Source organism: Oryza sativa, chromosome 3, assembly GCF_034140825.1.
Source record: "Oryza sativa Japonica Group chromosome 3, ASM3414082v1".
Lineage (NCBI taxonomy): Eukaryota > Viridiplantae > Streptophyta > Magnoliopsida > Poales > Poaceae > Oryza > Oryza sativa.
The window spans coordinates 20583907-20609723 of NC_089037.1; the positions used below are offsets into that span (position 1 = coordinate 20583907).

At 45.8% G+C, this 25817-nt stretch overlaps 1 protein-coding gene and 1 long non-coding RNA gene across 3 annotated transcripts; both read left to right on the forward strand.

Annotated features, from left to right (window-relative positions):
• LOC4333240 (receptor-like serine/threonine-protein kinase SD1-8) lies at positions 1-4475 on the forward strand. Its single transcript, XM_015772684.3, has 6 exons — positions 1-1595; positions 2519-2931; positions 3046-3256; positions 3357-3594; positions 3673-3823; positions 4066-4475. The coding sequence occupies exons 1-6, from the start codon at positions 305-307 to the stop codon at positions 4366-4368; spliced, it is 2607 nt and encodes an 868-aa protein (XP_015628170.1). The 5' UTR covers positions 1-304; the 3' UTR covers positions 4369-4475.
• An 11587-nt stretch (positions 4476-16062) lies between these two features.
• LOC9271084 (uncharacterized) lies at positions 16063-20227 on the forward strand. 2 transcript variants are annotated; one of them, XR_010740468.1, is made up of 4 exons: positions 16063-16527; positions 16617-16716; positions 18581-18636; positions 19976-20227. It is a non-coding gene; the product is annotated as an uncharacterized lncRNA (long non-coding RNA). The 2 variants fall into 2 exon arrangements; XR_001544276.3 differs by lacking the exon at positions 18581-18636.
• The last annotated feature ends 5590 nt before the right edge of the window (positions 20228-25817 follow it).

Genomic DNA, 25817 nt, shown 5'->3' on the forward strand with positions numbered 1-25817 from the left:
AAACGCGACCCGTTCCACCCAACTAACCACGCAAGCCTGGCGCACATCGGCCACGCAAACAAGACGAGGGACGGACCCCTTGTCTTGGCCATGAGGCACGAGTCCATCCCAGTGCGGCCCAGCGCATGTCCAGACCCACACAACTCCGCCGATCCAGCCGCACCCCAACACACACACAAAAAAGGAAGAAACACAAGGGGCACACGGCCTCGCCGCGCGAGTGCTCCTCAAAACGAGCGTAAACCCGCGCGCCCATCGCGTCGCGTTCTTAGAAGAACAGACAACTCGCCTCGCCAAAAGAAACATGATGGTGACATGGCCGTGGCGCGCTCTACCGTTGGCGGCCGTTCTCTTCCTCTTCCTCTCGCCGGCCGCGTCCGTCGATACGGTCACCATGGAGGCTCCACTCGCGGGCAACCGGACGATCGTGTCGGCCGGAGGGACCTTCACGCTCGGCTTCTTCACGCCGGACGTCGCCCCGGCAGGGCGCAGGTACCTCGGGATATGGTACAGCAACATCCTAGCGCGGACCGTCGTGTGGGTCGCCAATCGTCAGAGCCCGGTGGTCGGCGGCTCGCCCACGCTCAAGATCAACGGCAATGGGAGCCTTGCCATTGTGGACGGGCAAGGCAGGGTCGTGTGGGCGTCGCCGGTGATGTCGGCTTCTGTGCTGAGCGCCGGCAGCGCCAAGGCGCAGCTCCTTGACAACGGCAACTTCGTGCTGCGGTTCGCCAGCGCCGGCGTTGCGTGGCAGAGCTTTGACTACCCGACCGACACTCTGCTCCCCGGCATGAAGCTTGGCATCGACTTCCGCACCGGCCTTGACCGGTACATGAACTCGTGGAGGGCGGCCGATGACCCGTCCCCCGGAGAGTACTCCTTCCGGATCGACCCGAGCGGCTCGCCGGAGTTTTTCCTGTACCGGTGGTCCACGAGGACGTACGGCAGCGGCCCGTGGAACGGGTACCAGTTCTCCGGCGTGCCGAACCTCAGGACGAACACCCTCCTGAGCTACCAGTACGTGTCGACGGCCGACGAGGCATACTACCGGTACGAGGTGGACGACAGCACGACGATCCTGACGCGGTTCGTGATGAACTCGTCGGGGCAGATCCAGAGGCTGATGTGGATCGACACGACGCGGTCGTGGAGCGTCTTCTCGTCGTACCCCATGGACGAGTGCGAGGCCTACCGCGCCTGCGGTGCCTACGGCGTCTGCAACGTCGAGCAGTCGCCGATGTGCGGCTGCGCGGAGGGGTTCGAGCCGCGGTACCCCAAGGCATGGGCGCTGCGTGACGGGTCCGGCGGGTGCATCAGGCGCACGGCGCTCAACTGTACCGGCGGCGACGGGTTCGCCGTGACGAGGAATATGAAGCTGCCGGAGTCGGCGAACGCGACGGTTGACATGGCGCTGGGCCTGGAGGAGTGCCGGCTCAGCTGCCTGAGCAACTGCGCGTGCCGCGCCTACGCCAGTGCCAACGTCACCAGCGCGGACGCCAAGGGGTGCTTCATGTGGACGGCCGATTTGCTTGACATGAGGCAGTTCGACAACGGAGGCCAGGACCTGTTCGTCCGCCTGGCTGCGTCTGATCTCCGTGAGTTCTTCCATCTCTTCTTCAACTCTTACTTTGCTGACTCCGTGCTTTCATTTGTCATTTTTCACTACTCTTTAGATTAAAAGTTTTATTGTTTCTTTGTCACTTTTCTTTTCTTTTGAGCTATAAGTTTATTTTAGGGGTCATCAGTATAAACAGAGTAGAGAACACTACACGCACTTCTGTTTTTGCTTTCCGGGGCATTCAGAGTTGACGTTTTGCTGCTGCATTATGCACGCTTACAAGTTTCTCTGTCCCCACCTAAGCCTTGTTTCCGCTGTTCATGTAATTAAAGTGCATACCTGTCGTTTACTTCTTATAAACGTTGCGTACTTGGTCAAAATTTTAGGGCAATGCTACTTGCGCAGCTAGTTAAAAGTTCCTTCTTTTTTCTTCTCAGAGTTCTCACTTGCTGATCAAACTTAAACATCAAAAGTCAAAGCCCCAAACCTCTACATAATAGTTTGGGTTTTAAATCGAGCTGCTGTTAGGTCCAACCACATTGATGTTCACTGTTGGAAAAAGAAACGCATGTATTGCCATTTCATATTCAGTGTACTCATCTCCAATCCTTTTCTGTACCTGACTTCCAACTGATCAACCTTTTATCCCCAAAGAAAATTCAGTTCCTTATCGCCAACGTAACAAGAATATCAGAAAAATATTAACTAATGCTAACCGTTTAGAATTAGAACTAATTAGGTTGGAGTAGACGATTGCTGCCAATAAGGATCAGTAGAACATCAAAATCAGATTCATTTTTCTTTGGTTCTTGTTGGTCAATTGAATGCTGAAACCTGCCTTGGCTTTTGCAAATAACTGTCAATTACTTCCACTTTCATCAAGTTAGGTAGTTGATTGGCAAGTTGAGAAAAGAGATTCCTCCAGTAGGCCACTGAACAATTTTTCTGTGAATTTTGCAGCCACCAATTCTGTTTCAGACAATTCACAGACAGCTAAGCTCGTCGAAATCATTGTCCCATCCGTTGTCGCACTATTGTTGCTTCTAGCTGGACTTGTCATTTGTGTCATCAAGGCAAAGAAGAACAGGAAGGCGATCCCATCAGCACTGAACAATGGACAGGTTACTCCTTTCGGACAAAGAAACCATACTGCTTCAGCACTGAACAATTGGGAGATTACTCCCTTCTGGCAAAGAAACCATGTTGCTGCATCCAACGATGCCCAGGACAACAATTCCATGCGTCCTGCTGGTCAGGGAAATCACCAGGATTTGGATCTGCCGTCGTTCGTTATAGAAACCATTCTTTACGCCACCAACAACTTTTCAGCTGATAACAAGCTTGGCCAAGGAGGATTTGGCCCTGTCTACATGGTAATGTATTGTTTGAGCTTGAGAGTTAGGACTGTCAAAACATATGATCGGCATCTTCAGATTTTAATTGATTAGTAATTCTGAATTAACTGGTGACATATATAAGTTTTGCAGGGGAGACTTGACAACGGACAAGATATAGCTGTCAAGAGACTGTCACGTAGATCGACGCAAGGTCTCCGCGAATTCAAGAATGAAGTCAAGCTGATAGCTAAGCTTCAGCACAGGAATCTTGTCAGGCTACTTGGTTGCTGCATTGACGGTTCAGAGAGGATGCTAATCTACGAGTACATGCACAATCGTAGCCTCAACACTTTCCTGTTCAGTGAGTTGTTGCCATTTCAACTTCTGATCTTAATGCCTATTGTATTCCTTTACTGACATGACATGTAATCTTGACGTCAGCTTGTTGAATGATTGTTCAGATGAAGAGAAACAATCAATTTTAAACTGGTCAAAGCGATTCAATATCATCAACGGGATCGCGCGGGGAATACTATACCTGCATCAAGATTCCGCGCTACGGATAATTCATAGAGATCTTAAAGCAAGCAACATTTTGCTTGACAGAGACATGAACCCCAAGATCTCAGACTTCGGTGTTGCGAGAATATTTGGAACTGACCAGACTAGTGCATATACCAAGAAAGTAGTTGGGACATAGTAAGTTGATGCATTAATTAATTTCAGCAGCAATGTGTAGCAAAGCACTATGCTAATTACATCTTCTCGTGGTTGCAGCGGATACATGTCTCCTGAATACGCGATGGACGGCGTATTCTCGATGAAATCTGACGTCTTCAGCTTCGGCGTCCTGGTACTGGAGATTGTCAGTGGCAAGAAGAACAGAGGATTCTACCACAATGAGCTCGACCTGAACCTCCTTAGATATGTATGCCTCCTTCAATCTTTTCTTACATATAAAAGACGTGAACATTAGGGAATGACCTAATATCAAATAATTAAAAGAGTGAGACTTCAAACCCAGGTTGTCTAATCCACCACCTTATAAAGCTAGCTGAAAAACCTCTGAACGTTTCTCAATCTTCTTCTTACATATATATACAACTTCACAAATAAACTTGACGTATGACAAATTAAGGAGAACGATGACAAATTCGCTGCTGTTTTCAGGCTTGGAGGCTGTGGAAGGAAGGTCGGAGCTTAGAGTTCTTGGATCAGTCTATCGCCGGCACTTCCTCAAACGTGACGGAGGTGCTGAGGTGCATCCAGATTGGCCTGCTGTGCGTCCAGGAGCAGCCGAGGCACAGGCCGACCATGTCGGCGGTGACCATGATGCTGAGCAGCGAGAGCCCCGCGCTGCTGGAGCCGTGCGAGCCTGCTTTCTGCACGGGGAGGAGCCTCAGCGACGACACGGAGGCCAGCCGGTCCAACAGCGCAAGAAGCTGGACTGTAACAGTTGTAGAGGGCAGATAGCTACAGCACGGGCTTATCGCAGGATGAACACTGTACGTTTTGTATGTAATTTAAGCACAATGGGATTTGATTTAATTATACTCACTCGACAAGATTGTTTTGCTTTATTTATTGCCTGCGATGTTGCATACTTTGATGCAGTTGCGTGTAATTAGAACAAGTACCACTAGTAAAAAAAGATTTTTTTCGTGCGGTCAAAATGGCCTTTTCCGTGCGGAGGTCTTGTCCGTCTGCATTCAGGTCTCTGCGAAAATCCATATTTTCAAGTGCGGGCGGCCCAACCACACGGCATAATCAATTATCCCGTGTGGTTAGGTTAAGTAAACCGCACAGGATAATCGATTATCCTGTACGGTCCAGTTATACCGACCGCACGGGATAATCGATAATCCCAGTAGGCTAGCATGTGCTAGAGCGATCGCACGGGATAATAGATTCGTATAGTTACCCTAACACATGTTAACCATTTGGGAAGATCTACGCACTTCTACTCTTTTTCTTTTGTGTATGTGTTTTTGAATGGTACAGTTATATATAAATTATTCGCGCTCAATCACAAACATCCATATATATAATTAGATAGCATATGTACATGTACACATTAAAGTAGTGACATGTCTAGTGTTCATAATGTTACAAGCTATGACTCCCTCACAAATAGATCTTTTTTAATCTATTGCATGTTCTTTGTCCCACTCTTTTAGGTTTTTGAATTGGGGGTCCATAAAAAGTTCACTGATGTCGCGACGAATGATCCGGCATAAGTTCACGCAGAAGTTGAGAAGCATTTTTTGGTTGAACCAGTTTGCAGTATATGGGATGCTCGGGAGCTATGAAAATAGAAGAAAAATGATATGTGTTAAAATCAACTTAAATGAACTATTTCCTATATGTAAGGAGCACGATCACTTACATCTGTAAACTCAGTTATGTATCTCCCACAGACTCTGAGCATCTCTTACACGTAATATCCGTATAGGTTAGTGGCGCTGGGTTGCTTGTAACACTACGTAAGAACAGTAAACACGTCAGTATTAAGAACTAATAATCACATCATTAATTTAATGCATATATGATCACATATCGGCCAGCGTGCCTTTACGAGAAGTTTTGTTCTCTTTTGATCCTTTACGAACCAGCCATGTCTTTTGTGATAGTCGTGTCCTCTACGAAGATAAAATATTTGTTTGAGCTAACTTTAACATTACATCTAATATGTTTCTAATATGTATAGTATGCAGGGGGTATGTTTCAAACTTACAAATTCAGCAAGATAAGGAACTCCATCAACGTCTTCTCATCGTGGTGGGCTAGATCAAGAACTACGACGATGTGGTCCCTTGGATATACAAGGAATAGTATACAGTGATCGCTGCTGTTGGCAACTTTTTGTGACAAGTTGACAAGCATGATCACAACACCTAAACGCCTTGCGGTAATCCTAGAGTCGCCAACCACCTCAATCTAGTAAAAGCTAAACCAAGATGGGTTTTGATAACTAAACCGGCTAGCGGAGCCGATTTTAGATAACTACCCGTCTCGTGGGCAAAACAGAAGGTTTTCAGGACAAACCTACAAAGAGGTGTCGCACTCTCGCAGCGGCGGCAGATGATTTACGGCGCAAATCGACAAAGATGGACAAACTAAGAGAAAACTAAAAGCAATATGAAAAACGATTCGATTGATTGATTGTTACAATGAACCGGCCTTACCCCCCTATATAGGGGTTGTTCTTGCCCTCTACAGGCCCTCCTCCACGTCCAACTCGGGATAGAATCCAATGGAAACCCGAACATGTCTTCCCGAGCAAGGAAACTTCGAGATCAGGCGAAACAGACCCGGATTCGGATCTGCCGATAAGACTGGCCACACACCGCCGGTCTGACCGGCCCTCACCCGACGGTCTGACTGGCCAACACATAGCGGTCAGACCGGCCCTCTCTGGAGGAAACCGGCAGGACACCAAACTTTGGCAATTTTTCCTATTTCGATCCTAGGTGCCAAATTTAGGTGTAAACACATGCCCCCCTGCCTTTTTTATTAACAACGTGAATCTAAAAGCATAGAACATGTTTTTGGTCTTAGGGCGATAATCCAATTACTGGCCATAGTACCTCCTAAGCGTCTTGCCAAATGCTCGGGAAGTATTTCTTCAAGTATTTCCCGTTGATTGCTCGCTGAAAACGCTCTCCTTGAAGTGTCTCCAAAAAATATGCGTTCCCTCGAACAATGCCACATACTCGATAAGGACCCTCCCAACTAGGAGACCACTTACCGAACTCCCTGGATCGAGTACCCAAAGGTAAAATTGTCTTCCAAACCAAGTCTCCAACTTGAAACAACTTTGCTTTCACCCTTTTGTTGTACGCCTTGTCCACCCTCTTCTTCTCTTTCTTTATCTCTTCCAAAGCCTTCAAACGCTTGTCGATGACTTCATCAAGGTTGTCTCCCAGCAATGTCTTGTAATCTTCACTTGAGAAATCATCTTGCTTGATATAACGAAGAGAACCAAGATTTACCTCAACCGGTAAAACGGCTTCTTGACCATAAACAACTCAAAAGGAGTGACTTTAGTAGTACAATGTTTAGAAATCCTATGCGCCCACAATGCTTCAGAAAGCACCTCATGCCACTTCTTTGGGTGTTCCTCTATATTCTTTTTTACCAGCTTCAACAATGTCTTATTACTCGACTCGGCTTATCCATTAGCCTGAGCGTAGTAAGGAGAAGAACTCAACAACTTAATACCATAAGATTCGGCAAAACTCTTCACTTCCTTAGACATAAAAGAAGCTCCTTGGTCCGTAGTCAATACTTCTGATGGTTCGAGGTGGCCATCACTTTCGACAGATCAGACCACCCGGACCACATGCCACACCCAGACCATTACCCCCTCGTCCTTGACCCAGTAATCCAAGGGGTGCGCCTGAAAAGTGTGCTTGTCGACGGCGATAGCACCCTCAACATCCTCTTCTCTAAGACTTTCAAGGACATGGGCATCCCAGCTTCAGCACTTGAGCCAAGCAAGTCACCCTTTCATGGGGTCATACCCGGCACCTCGTCAATCCCTCTCGGACAAGTAACCCTGTTGGTGACATTTGGCAGCCCGGACAACTTCCGCACCGAGAACGTGGTCTTTGAGGTGGCCGACTTCGAAACAACGTACCACGCCATCTTTGGATGACCAGCCATGGCCAAATTCATGGCCATCCCCCACTACGCATATGCCATGATGAAGATGCCTGGCCCCAAATGCATAATCTCAGCCCGTACATAGTAACGGACGTCACTCGGCTAGGATCCTACAGGCTAGCGACATTGGAAGGAGAAGCAATCTCGAATTCCTGGAATATAGAGCATCTCCTCAAATTCTATATATGAATCATCAACATGAAATAAAATGCAATTAAAACATATCTCTACTCGCCTGGGGGCTCCGTGCCTTAGCAACCAAGCCGCCTTAGGGATCCGAGCCCTGGCGCCCTACTCACCTATGGGCTCCGCGCCCTCGCAGCCAGGTTGCCTTGGGGCTCCGAGCCCTGGCGCCTTACTTGCCTGGGGGCTCCGCGTCCTAGCAACCAAGTCACCTCGGGGCCCCGAGCCTTGGCGCCCTACTCGCCTAGGGGCTCCACGCCTTGGCAACCAAGTCGCCTTGGGACCCCGAGCCCTGGCCCCCTTTTTGCCTAGAGCTCCGCGCACCAGTAGTCAAGTCACCTAGGGGCTCCGAGCCCTTGCGCTCTACTCATCCCGGTGTCACTACCCGCCTGAGGGCTTCGCACCTGGGTAGCCTATTTGCTGAGTGGTCGCGCGCCATGGAACTCCACCCAGATCCATACCCCGAAGTCCTATTGCAATCAGATCATATGACGGCTTACCCAGTCACAACATAGCACTTCATCAACAAGCAAGACTTCAAGACATCAAAAGCAACAAATTAAAGTCACAGATCAAAGTTCGTAAATCAGTTCCACCTAGAGTTCAACCATTCATCACTAACTAATCGCCACAGCCCTACAGGTCAAGATCTTTCGCCATGGCAGATGCAGTAGGACCAACTTCTTCCAGCAGGCAGTCGTTGTCTTCCTTGGAGCAGTCTCCAGCATACCCCTCTTCAATCATCGACAGGTCAATTCAGGGATAGTGTTACTCCCTCCATCTACTTTTGATAGTCATATTTCCAAATCTGAAAATTTTACTTTTGATAGTCATATTTCAATCCAACATCCTATCCTCTTAATGACTTTCTCGGATTTAATGCGTGACTCTTCATTCTTCCACACAAGATTGGCTGCATGGGCATCGAGAAATGTAAATATTAATGAATCGCTTGTTTACGAGGAATAACTAGTAGCATGTTTAAATAGATGATAAGTAGAATTACTTATCCTTGGTCTGTGTGCCAAGATGAAATATGACTATCAAAAGTAGATGGAGGGAGTACTTCACAACCGCTAGGACATGGTTGGCGCTGATGGAGGCTGCAGACTCCGACATACGACGACAAGCAGCTGGCCCCTCAGGTATCAGCTTAGCCGCCAGTTGGATGGGATCCTTGTCTTCTTGCCAGGAGGGAAGCAGCAGCCGAAGAGTGGGAGCTAGCGATTCTACCAGCTCCTCACGCCGAGCCTGTGCCATCCACATTTCCCGTTCAAAGTGCTCAAATTGCACTCGATTGTTCTTCGCTCGCACATCAACCTCAGCTCGCAAAGTTGTCAAAGGCAGTCGTCTTGTCCTTCAAGTCCTTGGCAAGCTGTTCCTTCTCGGCGGCATCCGACTCGATGGTGGCTTGGGCAACTGTAGGGAAACTAACATCAATCCATAAGGTGAGCACAAAACCAATAAGAGCAAAACTGAGACGGAAGTTACAGGCAAGCTGAGTACGAAGATCATTTGACTCCTTCAACGCCTCTTCAAGCTTCGCCGTCAACTTGGCCGCACTGGTCTTTGCCACCAGCCTCCTCCGCTTGGGCAACCCTTCTCTCCCAGTCGGCTGCATCCAACGCCCCCTTCTGTTCAGCCTTTACTGCAAGACAAAACACGCCCGTAAAGCACCCAGACAGCGCCAACAAAAGAACAATATGCAATAGGCACATGCCATCCTACCTCAGCTTGGCAATCCTGGGCATGTCACTCCCTGGCCTCGAATTGCCACTGAACAGCCCGGCGGATCCCCTCAATCTCCATCACATTACTGAAGACACACTCCAGAGGCTCGCTTTTGGCCTCAAAGCGCTCCGCAATTTTCTGCATCCAACACATGGTCATACAAGCCAAACAGCAACAACATCATCATGCATACAAGTTCTACAATCCGAAGACAAATCGCTACACGTCGTCATGATTCACAGATCATCACCACCTACAACGGGAGCTAAGGGGGACTCAGTTACTAACCTGCATTTTTTGCATTAGGATGATCCCGGCCTCATTCATGGCTTCAGCGTCCGCCTTGTCGGCCGCGTCATCAAACACCTTCTTCAAGGCCTCCCTCTCTTGCTGGCCCACCTAGAACCGGGAAGCTTGAAGAGGAGAGATGTAATTGGTCCAGGGAAGCGCACGTTGCCGGCGGGGAATATCTTCAACCTCTTCCTCATTGTTCCCAGTGGCCTCCTTCCCGGCATGCCGGCCCGGCCCTCCTTCCGCGCCCAGGGGAGAAAAGGCGCAAGGCAGGGAACGCCGCAGCGATGACGACAACCGGCCTCCAGCGTTGGTCTTGGCCCCTGCATCGCCTCCTCGCCGGGACGACCCGGTGGCACACTCGGCGGCCCCATCGCCACCGCTTGGCTGAGTGCCCGGAGCTTGCTCGCGGAGGTCTCCATCGTCTTCTCCACCCGACTGGGTGGAGACGTCACCGGCCTTCGTCCCTTCAGCCCCCGCCCGTGCCCCTGGAGCAGCGTCGTTGTATACATTAGCGTGCTCCCCGGCTGCACCCGGCTGGACGGAGGCATCCCCGGCCTTCACCCCTTCAGCCGCCACTTGCGTCCCAGGAGCAGCATCGCCATATGCATCAGCTTGCTCTCCGGCCACAGCCGGCGTCGGCTCCGGATCCACCTGAGCGCCAGCACCTTTGATGCCTAACGATGACTCGGCCCTCCCAGGATCGTCCTGGGTCGATAGCTTGCCAAAGCCCTCCAAAGTGATACAACAACTTCGCTGAGTCAACAGGAGTGATGGCAATCATGGACAACACAAACCTGGAGGACCGGCGGATCTTCCGTGCACCGATTCGAGGCCTCCCACTCCAAGGAGGGGGGCTTGACTTAGTGCCAGCCGCCTCCATGGCCCAACACGCGGTAGCTGCGCCCTCATCATGCCACCTTGAGTCCCAGGTGATCCTATCTCGCTGGGTAACCTTTTATTCATGGCGCTCGAGGGAGGGGTCGACTGCACCCCTTTCCCCTTCACCGGGACGTTAGATGGCCCTGTGCTGGCCGGCTGCTCACTCACCTTGGGACCTCCAACGACCCTGCCGGGCGTGCCCGCATAAGTTGTGCCGGAAGCCGTGTGCTTCGATGACCGCTCGCCAGAAGGCAACTCGTCAGCGCACCTCTTGCCACGGACCCCAGGCAACGGGGCATCCGAGTAGAAGACGTCGACTCCTTGCAAGAAAAAGTGATATGCAATAATCGTCAAGACCATGTCAGTCATACGAGAAGCTCGACATCAAGCCTGAGCGCAGTAATAATCACCTTGGGTTGGTCAATGTTGTGGAGATTATGGATAACCCATACCTACACGGCATGTATAGTTCGACTGGGTATGGGGTGCCATGTATAGATAGAATATCTTTAAAGGGACTCGGGTTAAATTCCAAACTTGTATGTCAAGGAAATACCCGGGATCCTAGTTGGTTACGATTGTATCTTATCTGTAACTACCTATTCCGTTAGGAATATGGACTGTGCTTTGTAATACGGACCCCTTCCCCTATATAAGGAGGGGTCCGGGTGCCTCTAGGGAGACGATTTTCTCCCAGATCATATGATCAATAATATACTCGGCGGATTAATCCCCGGACAGGAGTAGGGTATTACTTCTTGATTAAGAAGGCCTGAACCTGTATAAAATTCCTTGTCTCTCAACCCATCCACTTTTCCAGCTTGATAGCCACCCCTTTTAGTATTGCCGAAATCTTGTTTCGACAGTTGGCGCGCCAGGTAGGGGTAGCGTCAAGTTCTTCGCCGACTAGTGCGATGGGTTTCGTCTCCGGCATTGATGACTTCGTCTTCCCTCCCGGGCAGGCGTTCCTGTTCAGCAGCCTTGACTTCATCACCAGCGACTTCGGCAAGATTTATCTCCTCGACTCGGATTCGAACCAGTTGGGAAGAGGCCGGGTCTCCGCCCCGTTCGGTATCCCGAACTCGGCCAAGATCTACCCCAAGGTCATCTCAACCGAGTTGGCCACTGTTAACAGTGAAATTTGGTAAGCCCGGAGTAGTCATCGGCTTAGAGTCAGCATCGGCTTCGAACTCCTGAGATTAGCCGATGAGAGTTGTCAAGTCGTCAGTTGTCGGATTCTTGCTATATTCGGTTAAGGAAATTGATCTACTAAAGGAAGCTAATCCATAAGAGATCGAGTTCAAAGAGAATGCGGCATGGCAAGTTATCTATTAATTAGGAATAGTTTGTTAGTTTCCTTTTATCTTTAGGAAAGTGTGTTTAGTGTCCTATAAGGACTTTATCTTTTCCTTTTATCTTTAGGAAAGTTTCTTTCTTGTCTGATAAGGACTTGTATCAATCCATGGGTATAAATATGTACACCCGGGGGTCTATGTAATTTATCTTCACGATCAATACAATTCGGCGCATCGCCATCTTTTACCTTTTCTACTTTATTTTATAGTCCGGCGGGACTTGGCACTTGACGCGGGGCTGCATCGGTGTTCGATCTCCGGCTAAGGGGTAAGTCCAATGTTCCGCCGGCCCGGGCAATTGTATCGTTTACGTCAGCGTCGTTCAAGGCTGCATCAGTACATTCGACCTCTTGGATTGCTCTGGTTTGGATGATATATTTGCCTACCTATTTATCATATGTCTCTGTTAATCTAGTCTTAGCATATCAATTTAGCTCTATCGGCTGTTTCTCGTTTTAGGGTTTCTGCCGGTATCGGCTAAATCGCGTTGCTAGATTAGATTAGTTTAGACATCTACCACCCTGAAAACTCAGTCAATGGCTTGATTGTCTAGATATTATGTTACTTTTCATACTTAGTGCTGCATCAGTTAAGTTTGATCTACTAAGTCGTGCTTAGAACCATAATCTCTAGCCTGCTTCTTGATTGCCAATAAGGGTTTCTTCGGGGTTTCAGCCGGTGAGTTATCTGGACGTTGCATCGGCTCATAAGGATTGCACATACATGTAAGTTGGATTTCACCGATGACAACAAAGGTTTCATTGTTTAATCTAATCTTGTGGATTTCATGACATCGGACCTCCAGTCGATGTATGCTTTAACCTTCGGATCAGTGTTTATTATATTTTGTTTCTAACCGATTGGTTTCTACTAGATTATTTTATTATTTTATTACATCATCGTCAGCTGATTACCTTCATATCATTATTTACATTGGACATATAGCCGATTGCTTATACCCTATCGCTATCGGCTGGTATCGGCATCGGCTATTATCGCTATCGGCTGGAACTACTCCATCGGCTTGTTAGCCGATCGGCTGTTTTGATCTACTATTTGTATATCTTGTCAGTTGTAGGATCAAACTGACTGGCACGCTCGTATCTCACCAATCTTTGGACCTACACTGGAGTTAAGCAGATCTCCCAGGCCGGTGTGTTCGATTTTTTCGTCAACACAGAGCGTCTACAGCCGATGCTTCACCACACTGAGCTAAGAATCGGCTAATGTGCTCATAAGTTGACACACCATCTTGTCCCGAAAATTTGGAGAAGTCCGGAACTTTGAACCGATTGGGAAGAGGAACTCTCTCAAACCACTCAGGGTAAGGCTGCCGATAAAAGCTTCCAGTCTCTTTTGGTTTAAGCCCAAACTGTTTCCTCATTACGTCAGTAATCACATCGACCCATGGTCGTTGCTGAGCTACCCCTTGTGACTGTTGCTGCATGGGCTCAAACTGACCGTATTGAGACGCAAACTGAGGTTGAGCCAATCCCCCTGGCTGATATTGGGCTTGCGGGGAAGGAGGCTGATATTGATAATTCAAGTTACCCCCTTGGTAATTATGAAGGTTCGGCTGGATATTACGTACCAAATGCTCAGGAACAACTTGAGGTATTACTGTGCCATCCGGCTGTACGTGGTGAACCAAGTGTTCTGGGATAACTTGATTTAAAAATTGTTGTACAGGCTGACTACTAGGCGTTGCAAACCCAGCCGATGCGCCTATTGAACCTTGGTGCTGGATCGGCTAAATGATTTGCTGTCTTAACGGCGTCTGTTGAATCGGCTGCTGCTGTATTGGATCAACAATAGGTTGAGGTGGTAGAAACGTGGCAGCAACCTGATCTTGGGTCAGCCGATTCGCAACCTGCCCGCCATGCTGTGGCTGCTCTCTTATTAACAACTGAGGGTTCACTGGCTGGCCTGGCGCCAGTGCTGACGGAACAGGTAGGGGAGTTGACGCCAGTGCCGTCGGCTGAGATGTTGGTGCAACGGAGGGAACCGCCTGAGTTGATGGCTGAACATCGGTAATCAAAGACCGATAATTTGGAAAGACACCTCCTTGCAAATAAACCGGGCCTGCAGCCTGATGCTCAGCTATTGAACCATCGGCTATTGACTTCATCATGTTTGATAAGGTATTGACTAACACCCCAGATTGATTGATCAAAGCATGATGCACAACGTAGTCAACCCGATCTTGGAAATTACTGAAAAAATCTTGTGCCGCATCACTATTCTGATTAAGATTTCCTCCTTGCAACCCCTGGGCACCATCACCTTGAACTCCATGCACCCCGTCACCTTGCACTCCATGGACCCCTTGATAATTGTCACCTTGATTTCCTAGAGAGCCGTCGGTAGCACTTTTGTTACTCAGCTGAGCCGAGCCATCTGGAGCTTGTTTTCCATCTCCATCCTTAGAAGAACTGGTCTCAAGATCATCACCAACCACTTTTATTTTGTACTTCTGAACAAGTGTCCCCTTGCGGGTCTGCATGAATGAGTTCAAGAACTGATCCTGTGCTTGCTGCAATATTGCTTCAAACTCTTTCTTCTGCTAAGGTGTGAATTTTTCTGGATCGATCGGCACGACGTTTCCTTCATTGACGTTAGGCAATCCTAATTTCAGCATATTTTCCTTAACAGAGCCCGGGCTAGCTGGGGATGGTGGTGGTGGTTGTTTCTCGGCTATGAGGAAGAATTGTTGGCTGACTTCTTAAATGTCCCACCGGGCGTGCCAAAAGCGTGTTGACAGAAAACACGAGGCTTGGGAGATCTGCTTAACTCCAGTGCAGGACCAAAGATTAATGAGATGTGGGCGTGCCAGTCAGTTTAATCCTGCAACTGACAAGATATGCAAATAGTAGATCAAAACAGCCAATCGGCTGACAAGCCGATGGAGTAGTTCTAGCCGATAGCCGATAATAGCCGATGCCGATACCAGCCGATTGTAACATACCCGAATTTTAGGATGAAGAAATTTTCGTCAAAATTAGTTGAAAGGAAAGTTCTTCAATTTTGTGAACCAAAAATTTCCGTTTTAAAACCTAGGGGAAGTTGACCTAACTCATGTAGGGTATATTCTATATTAATCATCTCTATAAGCATTCGCTTAATTTAATACTAAAGTAAACTTATACATAAATAATAGGCAAGAAGCTTATGACATGTGTAAGGTAATATGTAATTCTAACATATCAACATCACCTCATATCAACATCACCTCAGGTTAAGGAGAGTCCAAATATAATTTTTATAAATTTACTAGATGCATTTATGAGGAGGAAAACACATATATAAAGATAAGTCTTGCGAATTATCTAAAATAATTCGTGCAAGATAAAATCATGGGAAAATTCATGTAGGCTCTACTTAACATATACAACACACAGTAATTTTGGTACAATTAATAAATAAATCTGATACCTCAAATAAATAAGTCAAACCAGTCAAATAATAGACTGATTATAATTCTCAATCGGCTAAAACCAAACAATTGTTTAAAAGTGCATTTAACTGCATGGAAGTGTATAAGGAAAATAATTTATTCAAATACTAGGTTAATTATCATGAATAAATATAATTTTTCCAGAATTTATCCTCTCTGTTTAGGTCTCCTAAAATTTAAACTAGTTTCCAAAGAGCCCATCTTCTCCTAATTTCTGTGAGTAATCCATTCATAATTTTTAAGTGCAACCAAAGAAAATGGAAACTAGGTATATATACCTACCTCAGTAAAATCAACACTAGTTAATCTGGTCAACACATTAAGTATTGAAGCTACAAAATTAGAGGAGAAAATAATTATGGAAATTCGTCCAAAAACCAAGCTCACCCATGTTTCTGCCCACACATCTCTCTTCCACCTAGTTTACTTCGACCTGGGCCCCCTTGTCAATCCCTCCGGCTTGCCCTTCCTCTGTGCAACTTCCCTAGCCGACCGAGAAACACTGAGAGGGAGAGATCGAGTGCCGACCAGCTCTGGATGCTGCGCGACGCGTGGCCACGACGTGTCGACGCCCTAAAAACGCCGAGCTCCATCTCTGCCTCTTCCAGACGCGTCACCACTCTTCACCCACCATTCCAGTGCCGATCCATCCGAGGGAGAGCATCCTCGCTGCCCTTCTCCACTGTTTCTCCATCGCCGGCTGCGAATAAGACGATGGCCGGAATCGTTGATGAGCCGCGGTCGTTTCCTCTTCTCTTGCGTTCCATACTCTCCTCACCATGCCGAATATTTCTTCTTTTGATTTCATCCTCTCTGGTGCAGCCAATCGACGGGAACGCTGCTGTGCACACCGGAGCTTTGGAGCGCGCTCTGCGCACCGCCGCAGCGACATCGTCGCTGTTGCCATCAATCTAGATCAAGCCGGAGCGAGCCACCACGCCACCAGCTTCACCTCAACCTCCTCTCCATTTACCCTCAAGAAACCCATCCAATGGCGCAGCGATCTTGGAGGTCGACATCGTGTTTTCCAACTCCGTTCAACCGCTTCCATCATCGATTCCATTCTCTCTGGTGGGCGTCAGTCAAATTCCATGCATGCATGGCCTCTCTAGATAGCCTTTGACCTCTTGTATGCACCGTATTGGTGACTCCCCTTACAGATCGAGCAGCCGACGTCATCCCTGGAGTTGTGCCATGCCGCCATGGAGCTTCGCCGTCGCTGTGAATCTGCAGACATCCCCAGCCTTGTCTAGCATCTCGGTGAGCACCCAGCAGCCTATAGAACATACATGCATGCACCCAATTAACCAATACATGATTTTAGAAGCACATGCACCACCACCCGAAAACATCCTCTACTCGGACTCGCCGCTGGCGCTACTCCGATGTCCCCTAACCAAGAAAACTAGAGGAATGGAATCGCAAGAACATGCTCTTAATTTTATATTTTAACCGCAACTCCAACCGAGCCACCAATTCACCGCCGGTGAACCCGGGATCGAGCTCAGCCATGGCTGCTCTGCCTCTGTGCGTGTGAAAAAGGAGTCAGGGACTTCATTTTGAGAATTTAAACAACTATAAGGTTCATTACGTAATGTTCCCAATCAATGATATATGGACCTAGGACTGCGGGTTGATTTCCTGAAACCCTATGGGCCTTTTTGCATATTGTCCTGATACCGACAGGTGGACCCCATGAGTTTAAAAATCTGAAAATGTAAAAAGATAATACTAAAAGCTTTATATTTTCAACAGGAAAACATGTAAACTTATAAAATCCATAACATATTGAAAACAACTCATTTTAGAGTAAATAAAATTTCTGTGAACTCACCAAATCATGAACTTTAGAGTTATTGCATAAAACTAGACATTCACTGTTCAAACTTTGTCTCTAAAATTGGTCTAAGATAAATCATACATAAAGCATACACAAATTTATAAAATGCATATAAAATTCATCTCAACTCATTTTAGAGCAAACTCAGCTTCTATAGATCCATCAACTTATGTTTTCCTATAAAGTAAAATGAAATAGTATACATACTTTAGATCAAATGCCTCTGAAACTATTATATTTAAAATGACTAGTTTTAGATAAGCTGAATTTTAGAAGTTCATATAAAATTCATCTTAGATCCTTTTTGAGTAAACCCAAGTTCTGTAGAATCACCAAAACATATACTTCCAAGTTATAAAATAAAATTATATACTTACTGTATGATAAAAGCCAAGTAATAACCAACATAGAGCAACCTTAAATTGTAAAATTTGTAGAAAATTCATCTTTAGTTTAAATGAAGTGAACCAAATATCTATAGAACCAGCAAACAGTGGGCTTCAACATAGTAAAATAAAATATGGAACCTTCTGTACAGGTTATAGCTCTAAACTTTAAATTTATAGGATAGGTGCTAATCACATAGTATCGATTGAGCAATATGTATATATATAAATGTATATAGAAATACACTCTAGCTATAATGAAACCCAAATAAAACTTGTTAGACCAGTGAATGCATAGTTCCATCCCCATCCACCAAAACTTAAGGCACTTAGCTCATATAATAATTTCTAGGTTGATATAATAAATTGCTAGCATGGACTAGAGCTCCCCTAGTTTATAAAATATGAACCATGATAATAAAGACCATAAGCCTATGAACTAAGGTTAGATTAGTTAACTAAAATACTCATTTTATACATCACTAGCCAGATGAGGCAAGTTCTGGACCTAAGCCTCTAAAGCCATGAACCTATAGAACACTATACACCTATAACACGTTATAACTTGTAAAATACATAAAGAATTCATATTAAGTCCAAAAATTGTGAAACCAAATGTGTTAGTCTTAGAAAACACTCTCTACACCTCTGTGAAGTCAAAACTAATAAACATCACTTTGTAAAAATATTTTATAACACTACCTAGGTGATACTACCTTATACTAAGGAAACTTCTAAAATTCATAACTCCCAAATAAAAAGAGATAAAATAGAAATTATTTCACCTAAATTCATATTATACCAGTACCTATTCACTGTGCACAAATCATCCATTTTAGAGCATTTTGGATTTTTCACATATTTCAGTGTTTAATTGCATAATGTGTACTTTGTATAGATGATTGCTTAAACGGTGAAGAAGTAATTTAGGTGCTAACATTTTCCTGATTCAAGGCAAGTCCCACCTCCATCTCTTTGATCACTTTGAACCTATGTTTTGGAGGTTATTGAAAATGTTTGCAAATCTTGCATGTGGATTGTACACTAATAAATTAAAATTTTGTTAAACTTGTTAGATAAACTCCTATTATTTGCATTATCACCTTAACTCCACATATATCCATATTCCTCATTCCTAACCTTAGGAACAATATGACTATACCACTTTATATATGAGTTTTGGTGACACTAGGTTACTATAAAGCTTAGCCATGCTTAGAATGGTCTTCCTTGTCATTATGGGCTCATTACAAACATGAAAATTGATTTTTAATTAATCTAGACAGAACTTTAATACTTGTGATTTTGATAAATAAAATGGTGGAAAACATGGATTTTAGGTTTGGGCCTCAAGTGGTGCACATATGGTGATTAGTTGTGTACCGATAGGGGGAGAGTGTGCCCAAACCGACCTAAGGACTTCACTCAATGTCAGTTCATTTCGTATACAGTGCAACCACATGTGCTAGTATGGGATAGCCCAAGCTTAGTAAACTATTTATGGTTTAGCCTTACATTCTAGTAGGCCGGTGTGTATGAGTTCGTATAATTCAGAGGAGCTTCCTATTTACCCCGAAGTGGTAGTTTAGGTGACTAAGCGTGTCCAATACAACGGTATTGTGCCACGTGGTGGGTTCTTGTTGTGTATGCCACCATGGCATTAAATTTAAGGTGTGGGCCCGCCACTTAACGGTTCTAGGTCATATAACCTGTATGGCTTAGGATGGAGTAACACGTATCGTGCTGGTGTAAGGCTAAATCATGAATTTTGGAAAAGCTTTGTTGTGGGTAATAAATCGGGTACTTATGTATCGCGTACCATGCTCTTGCATGATTATTATTTCGCATCATGTGGGTAAAGTGTACAAACTCTGTAGAGTAAAAACTAATCGATTAGCCGTGCTCGCGGTCAAAAGCGACGTGTGGATATGTATTGAGTATAGACTTGTATTTATTCTTCTAAATGCTGAAATTTACCTTCAAATTGTGATGAGATTTGAGAATGATCTCCTTGCTGCCATGGAAGGCAATGAGGTGCATATTTATACATGATTAATGCCTACCTTGATGCCCAATATGTCAAGTACTAGCTTGCTGAAATTTATTTGAAAGTAAACCTGATTTAGAAATGTTTTATGCAAATAAAACTTGCTTTATGCTAAAAAGAACCATATTATGCCTTCCTTGATTATATGCCTTGCAAGTAGGGTGTTAGGCTTGTCTTGGTGCTTGCCGGTACATTATTTCTAACAATGTACTGACTCTTGCTATTGAATTAATCTTTTGCTTGCAGGTTTTAGACTTAGTCTTTGAGTGATGCGGGTAATCGACTGCTTCTTCTAGGACTTGAACTTATGGAGTAAACCCCTAGTCGGTGTGCTTGTGGATTGGGTAGACAAGCTTCCGCTGTTCTATATATTTATTTGGCCGGTCGGCCAATGTAACTAAAGTAGATGTAGTTTATAATCGCTTTCATCTTATTTGTGTTTGCTATGTATAATCATGCTTGAGATGAAAGTGTGAATCTAGTGCATATCCTGGGAAATAGATTCACATGAGTATAACTTAAGAATATTTGAGATGTTGTAGATCTTTAGCCATTTTTGTCAAGTCTCCTGAATGTGTAACACATCTGGTCGCCGCCTTCGAGTGGTTTGACGGGCACATCTCAGGCTGAAGTTGACTGGCAGGCTAAAGGCCTAGCAATGTCTCCAATATTCTTCTCTCGAGGCGTCGGATGTTTCATTATGTTTGTTTGATGACTTGAATTATTCACTTCATCCCTCAAATATAATGGAAGGTCCGGAAAGTCTACGACATCACCGAAAGATCGGGCCATGAGTGTCGAGAGGAACTCAGGGTTTATCAGGTGGTATCAGAGCTTTCGTTGCTCGGTGAGTTTTTATCTACCATAACGAGAAAAAATAGCCAGACAAAAAAAAATTGTATCATTTACCTAGCCATATTGTGCCATTGCATTGTTCTTTTCAGTTTTTGCTTTGTTAAATTTTGTGTTGCATCGTCACATCGTGTTGCTAGTCTTAGCATCTAGTTCGTTTAGAGTTTCGAGTTCTGGTCACGTTTTGTACCACAGTCATCACCACCAGCGTGTCTCTGTTGTCGTCGGGACCTACGAAAACGGAATCGGCTCGTTGCCATGGTTCTATTTTTGTAGATATCAGAAGTTTTTGTCGGTCGGTTTTGGAGTTGCTGAGTTGCATCTAGGGTTTGCCGTCCTACCCGTGCTTGTATTCGGCCGTGATTTGTTTCTGTTGTGCGAGGAAAAAGAGAGAAGGGGAAAGTAGATCGGTTTTTGGATGGAGTGCTAGAAATTGTAGATTGGTTTCTATTTGGGGGCCACGCTGAAAGGAAGTGTGATATTGTTTCTATTTTCCACGTGTGCAGCCTTTTCAAACCAACGCCGATCTGAAAGTCAATCTAGCTTGCTATCTAATTGCCGAGACAATCTGAGTCCGACTCCCTTCTTTCACGGTGATTCCATCCGGGTCTATCAGACACTTGGGTAACATTTTATTTTGTTGTCGGATTCAATATTTGTTTGTAAAAATGGAACCTGTGGGACGAGTACATTCCATTTTTGTATAATTTTAATTTTGGGTTTGCACTTTTGCACTTGAGTCCCTGTAATTTTTATATTTATGTTTGAGTCCCTGTAGGCTTACATTGAGGTCTTGAGTCTGTTTTTGGTAAAAAAAATCAAAAAAAAAAGAAAGAAAAAAAAGGTACAAAGGTGAAAAAAAGAAAAGAAAAAAAGCCGCACCAAAAAAAAGAAAAAGAAAAAGAAATACGCTATGTCTTTGCCTCCAATTACTATTCATTTGTAGAAAGTGCGTAATCACGAAAAGGAGGAGAGAGACATGAATGACCCGCCAATTCCATTGTTCGCACTCAAGTTAGAGGCATCTCCATTATCTGAAGAGGACATCAAAGGTAAAGTAAATGGTGCTGAAATTAATCAAGGTGAGAGTGTTGTCAACGAAGTAAATTTGTCCATTTTTCATGTTAAAGTAGAGCAACCGTTAGTGGAATCAAATGTTGAAATTCCTTTGTCACAAGTTGATTTACTTGCTGTTCCTTGTGATAAAGAAGAGTTTTATGATAATGCTTCACTTATATGAATGCCACAACTAGTTAATGAACATGTTATTCCTAATGTTAATTCTGCTGATTTTAAGCATGTTGTTCACATTGCTCATGAAGTAGAGGAGCATGAATTGATATTTTCTTTAAATACTTTGGGCTATATTCAGTTTGATAATTTTTGTGAGCTCGATAATTTGAAGGAGAAATTATTTGCTAAGTCTGATTTGCCATGTCCAGCTAATGCTATTTCTCATATCTTTGGTGAATATAATGACAGATGAATAAATTTGGTGCATATAGTTTACATTTGTTCGAATTTAGAACGTCCTATAGATATGGATAAAACTTGCAAGCTAGAGAGACATGTTATTGCTAATCATATTAGTTCAAGTTTTTCTAGTTTTGAGTGGATGAAACAGGTTGTTCTAAATGGACTACAGGAAGAGCACCATATGGAAAAACCGAGGACGGTTTTCCATGAAGAAGGGGAAGGTGATGTGACCATGGCTACTCTGGATACAACCATTGCTCATATCATGAATCAACAAGAAGACATCAAGATCAAGTCCTCCATGTGTTGCAATCTGATTCGGCTACGTGCTACATTGCTGACTTCAAACGAGCGCCAAATCTACATACGTGCTCTGTTTTGGACCCGTGAGTACTTGATGGAAAGCTCTCAAAGTCGTCTTTCCAACGGATCCAGCCTCATCTCGGAATTCTATCTCGTTTGGCCGCAATCACAGAAGCAAGGTGACACGTCACCAGTAATGGGCCTATGGGCTTGTAACTATGTCTGGGACCCCGGCCCAAGTGGGGCCCATGTGGGGTGCAACCCAATCTGGTGTAGCATGACCCCTGGACCCTCTTGGTCGTCCTCCCACCTCTATAAATAGTTAGGTACCCCTTTAGAGTTTCTCAGGTTCTGATAGATTAAAGTTTAGCCATTGCTACTTGCTTGTAGCGCACGTGTCAGCTAGACCGTCCGTCTGCTTGTTCTTCGAAACCCCAACTTATCATTTGTATTCAATTTCTATTTGTAATATCAGATTGCTTTTATCTTGTTCTTGCTTGTTTCTTTGATTTGCTTGTATCGATCGCTAAGACGCAACACAACGTATCGTACGGTTGTAGTCGGATCGTCAATGTTTCTCCCAAATCGTAGTTATCATCAACTCACCGAAAGATTGGGCCAAACAACTGCCTTGAGTATCAAGAGGAACTCAGGGTTCATCACTAACTACTGGCTGTGAAGAGCGATTGGGGAGAGAGCAAGGAAGACGAAGCGACGAAGCGAATTTGGGGGAAGGGGAGCAATGGTGCTCCCGCCAGGGGTATTTATACCTGGAGTTTCCTAAAGCAGACCGGCCCACAAGATCCTTGGCGCACAGTCAAATAAAGTCTTCTTTCCGTCCCTAACAAAGGAAAGAGATAAGACTTTGAAGATTTTCACCCGGGTCTAGACCGTTATCCTAACTAGTGACTTTGGAAGAAGTACTTGGCCAGTTTTGTTCCCTACTCCAGGCGGACGAGTTTCTTGGGCTCTTCATCAAGCAAAGTACTCAGCGGCTACTGTGGGAGTTATCGTACTGGGGTAGCCCACCGCGGTACTCAGAGGCTGAATCTTTAATGTTGTACGGGCCTAGGCCCATGTAGTCTGTTACTATAAATGACGGGGAATAGGAGAATGGAAACCTAGCCTGCCATATCTTGAAGGATGGCAGGTACCCGGATAGTGAGGGATACCACATCTACCTTGCCGCCGATCACCCTGCTGCTATATAAAGGGGATAGGCAGCACGCTTAGGGGGTTGGACACTCTCTTCACTCAACAACGGATACAAAGATAATCCACCAAACAACTGGACTAGGGTATTACCTCATCCTGAGGGCCTGCACCAGTATAAATCATTGTGTCACCATTTCTTTCTTGCATATAACGCACCCTATAAATTTTATTGCCGATCTTAGAAATCGACATGGACGTTGAAGCTTCAGCAATATCAAAAGCCTTCCCTTTAGCTGAAGCTGAAATTCATATTCGATCGGCTTCAACTTCATCGGCTTTAACAATCTTGCTCTTCACGTGCCATTCTTTTCTTATACGCTTCCGCCGATGGTTGATCTCTCCTTCAACTTCTTGCTTCTATGTTCCTCAAGCTTTGAACTTTTTTTTTTGATTCTTAGTAAAAATCCTACCAGGACACCATTGTGGATTTTGCTTGTTTCCTTCTTGCAGATTCTCCTTATCATCTTCAAAATATTCTTCATGAATCAGCCCCAGTTGTTCATGTCCTGGCAATCTTCTTGTCATCGGCCGATTCCTTAAACGGTCTTCCGAACTCTTTTCCTTGCGATTGCGATCTTCGGAAACAACGGATTCTACATGTTGGCACGCAAAATGAGGAATACTGTACTAAAAACTAAATAAGTAGTACATGAAAAGTAAGCAACACGTAGAGCACAATTTTAGATGAATTTTGCAAGTTGAATGGCTCAATTTGGAGTTCGTATGAATTAGTTATGAATTTTAGACATTTTGAGCCATTTAAATGAATTTCTGGAAATTAACTCGAATTATTGCGCATTTATTAACTATTTTTGCAAAGGAAAAGGGCTATACTGACATCATCAAATGGACCGGCGCCGACGGGCGGGCCCCACACGTCAGCAGGTCAAAGGGTGCGGCCCACGGTGGACTCGTTCCACGACGGCCCGGACACACGTCCACCACGTGGCGCCAACGCGGCAGCCATGTGGGATGGACACGCCGACATGGCACCGACGCGCCAAAGCCGCTAGCAGACACAGTGGGTGCCACGCGGATGGCCTAGATCTCCCCAAAGGAGATCACGCAGCTGCTACAAAAGGAGAGACGGCTTGTCGGCCCACAGGCCGTGGAGCGGTAGCGCGTGGCCAACGACCGCAGACGGCGGCGAAAGGGCGAAGGAGAAGGGGGGAGGGGAGGTTCACCGAGCGTGGGGGCCGGTGAGGCGGTGCGGGAAGTGGCCGACAACGGGGATGAGGCGGTGGCACTCCTTGGGAAGGCGGCACGGATGGCGACCTAACGGCTTCTGACGAATGCGGAGGAGCGACGGAGGTGCAGCATGGCCTGGGAAAGAGGGTAGGGAAATTTGGAGAGGAAAGGGAGTTGCGGTGCGGCGAAGAAACGTCGACTGGACGGGTTCGGCGGCTCCCGGCGGTGGAGAACTGGCGAATGAGGAGCGTCACGACACCGTGAACATGGCGGAGGCGACGGCGCGGCTTGGCAGCAGCTCTAGCGGCGTCTAGTAGCGTCCGAGGGAGGGTGGCAAGCGGTAGAGGTGAGGGTTTATGGTGGCGGCGGGGTTTCGGCGGTTCTCGGCACCGAAGAAGTGGTGGCCGAGGTGCGACGCACCATGGGGAAGCAGGCAGCGGCGGCATGGCACGGTGCGGCCTCACGCGGTGGCAAGATGTCGCGACCGAGAAAATTGCATTTTCCCGAACGTTAGTGTATTAATCCCCATCCCAGGAAAAGCCGGGGTACACCATACAAACATGATATAAAAGACACATCTTTATTATATCGATAATATTTACATTATTACAAAGGCACTTAAGGCCTGACAATCAAAAATAAACAGCAGCGGACTAGCGGGCCTACGGCTCCATCTTCACAGGCGCTCAACTGGGGTATAAGCCAAGACTCCACCTAAGACTTCTTCTCCAAAGCTTCTCTTACTGAAGGGGGGAGAAAGATAGAGCAAGAATGAGTACAACCACAGTACTCAGCAAGCCACACCGGAGATGCATAATTAATGCAAGGGGGTACAAGGGGATAATAATATAGGGGTTAAGTTTTGCAGTAAACAGCATTTAAAAGTCACTTAGTTGCCCAAAGCTATTTTGTAAACACGATCCTAGAGCTATACAATATTATTAATCAAGGCCGTGAACCCTCACGAACCTGCCTTAACCCAAGGCCTACGATGATTCAGACCGAACTGGCAACCCGACCCTGGGTCCCAGCTCGTCCCAAGCCAACCCAGGCC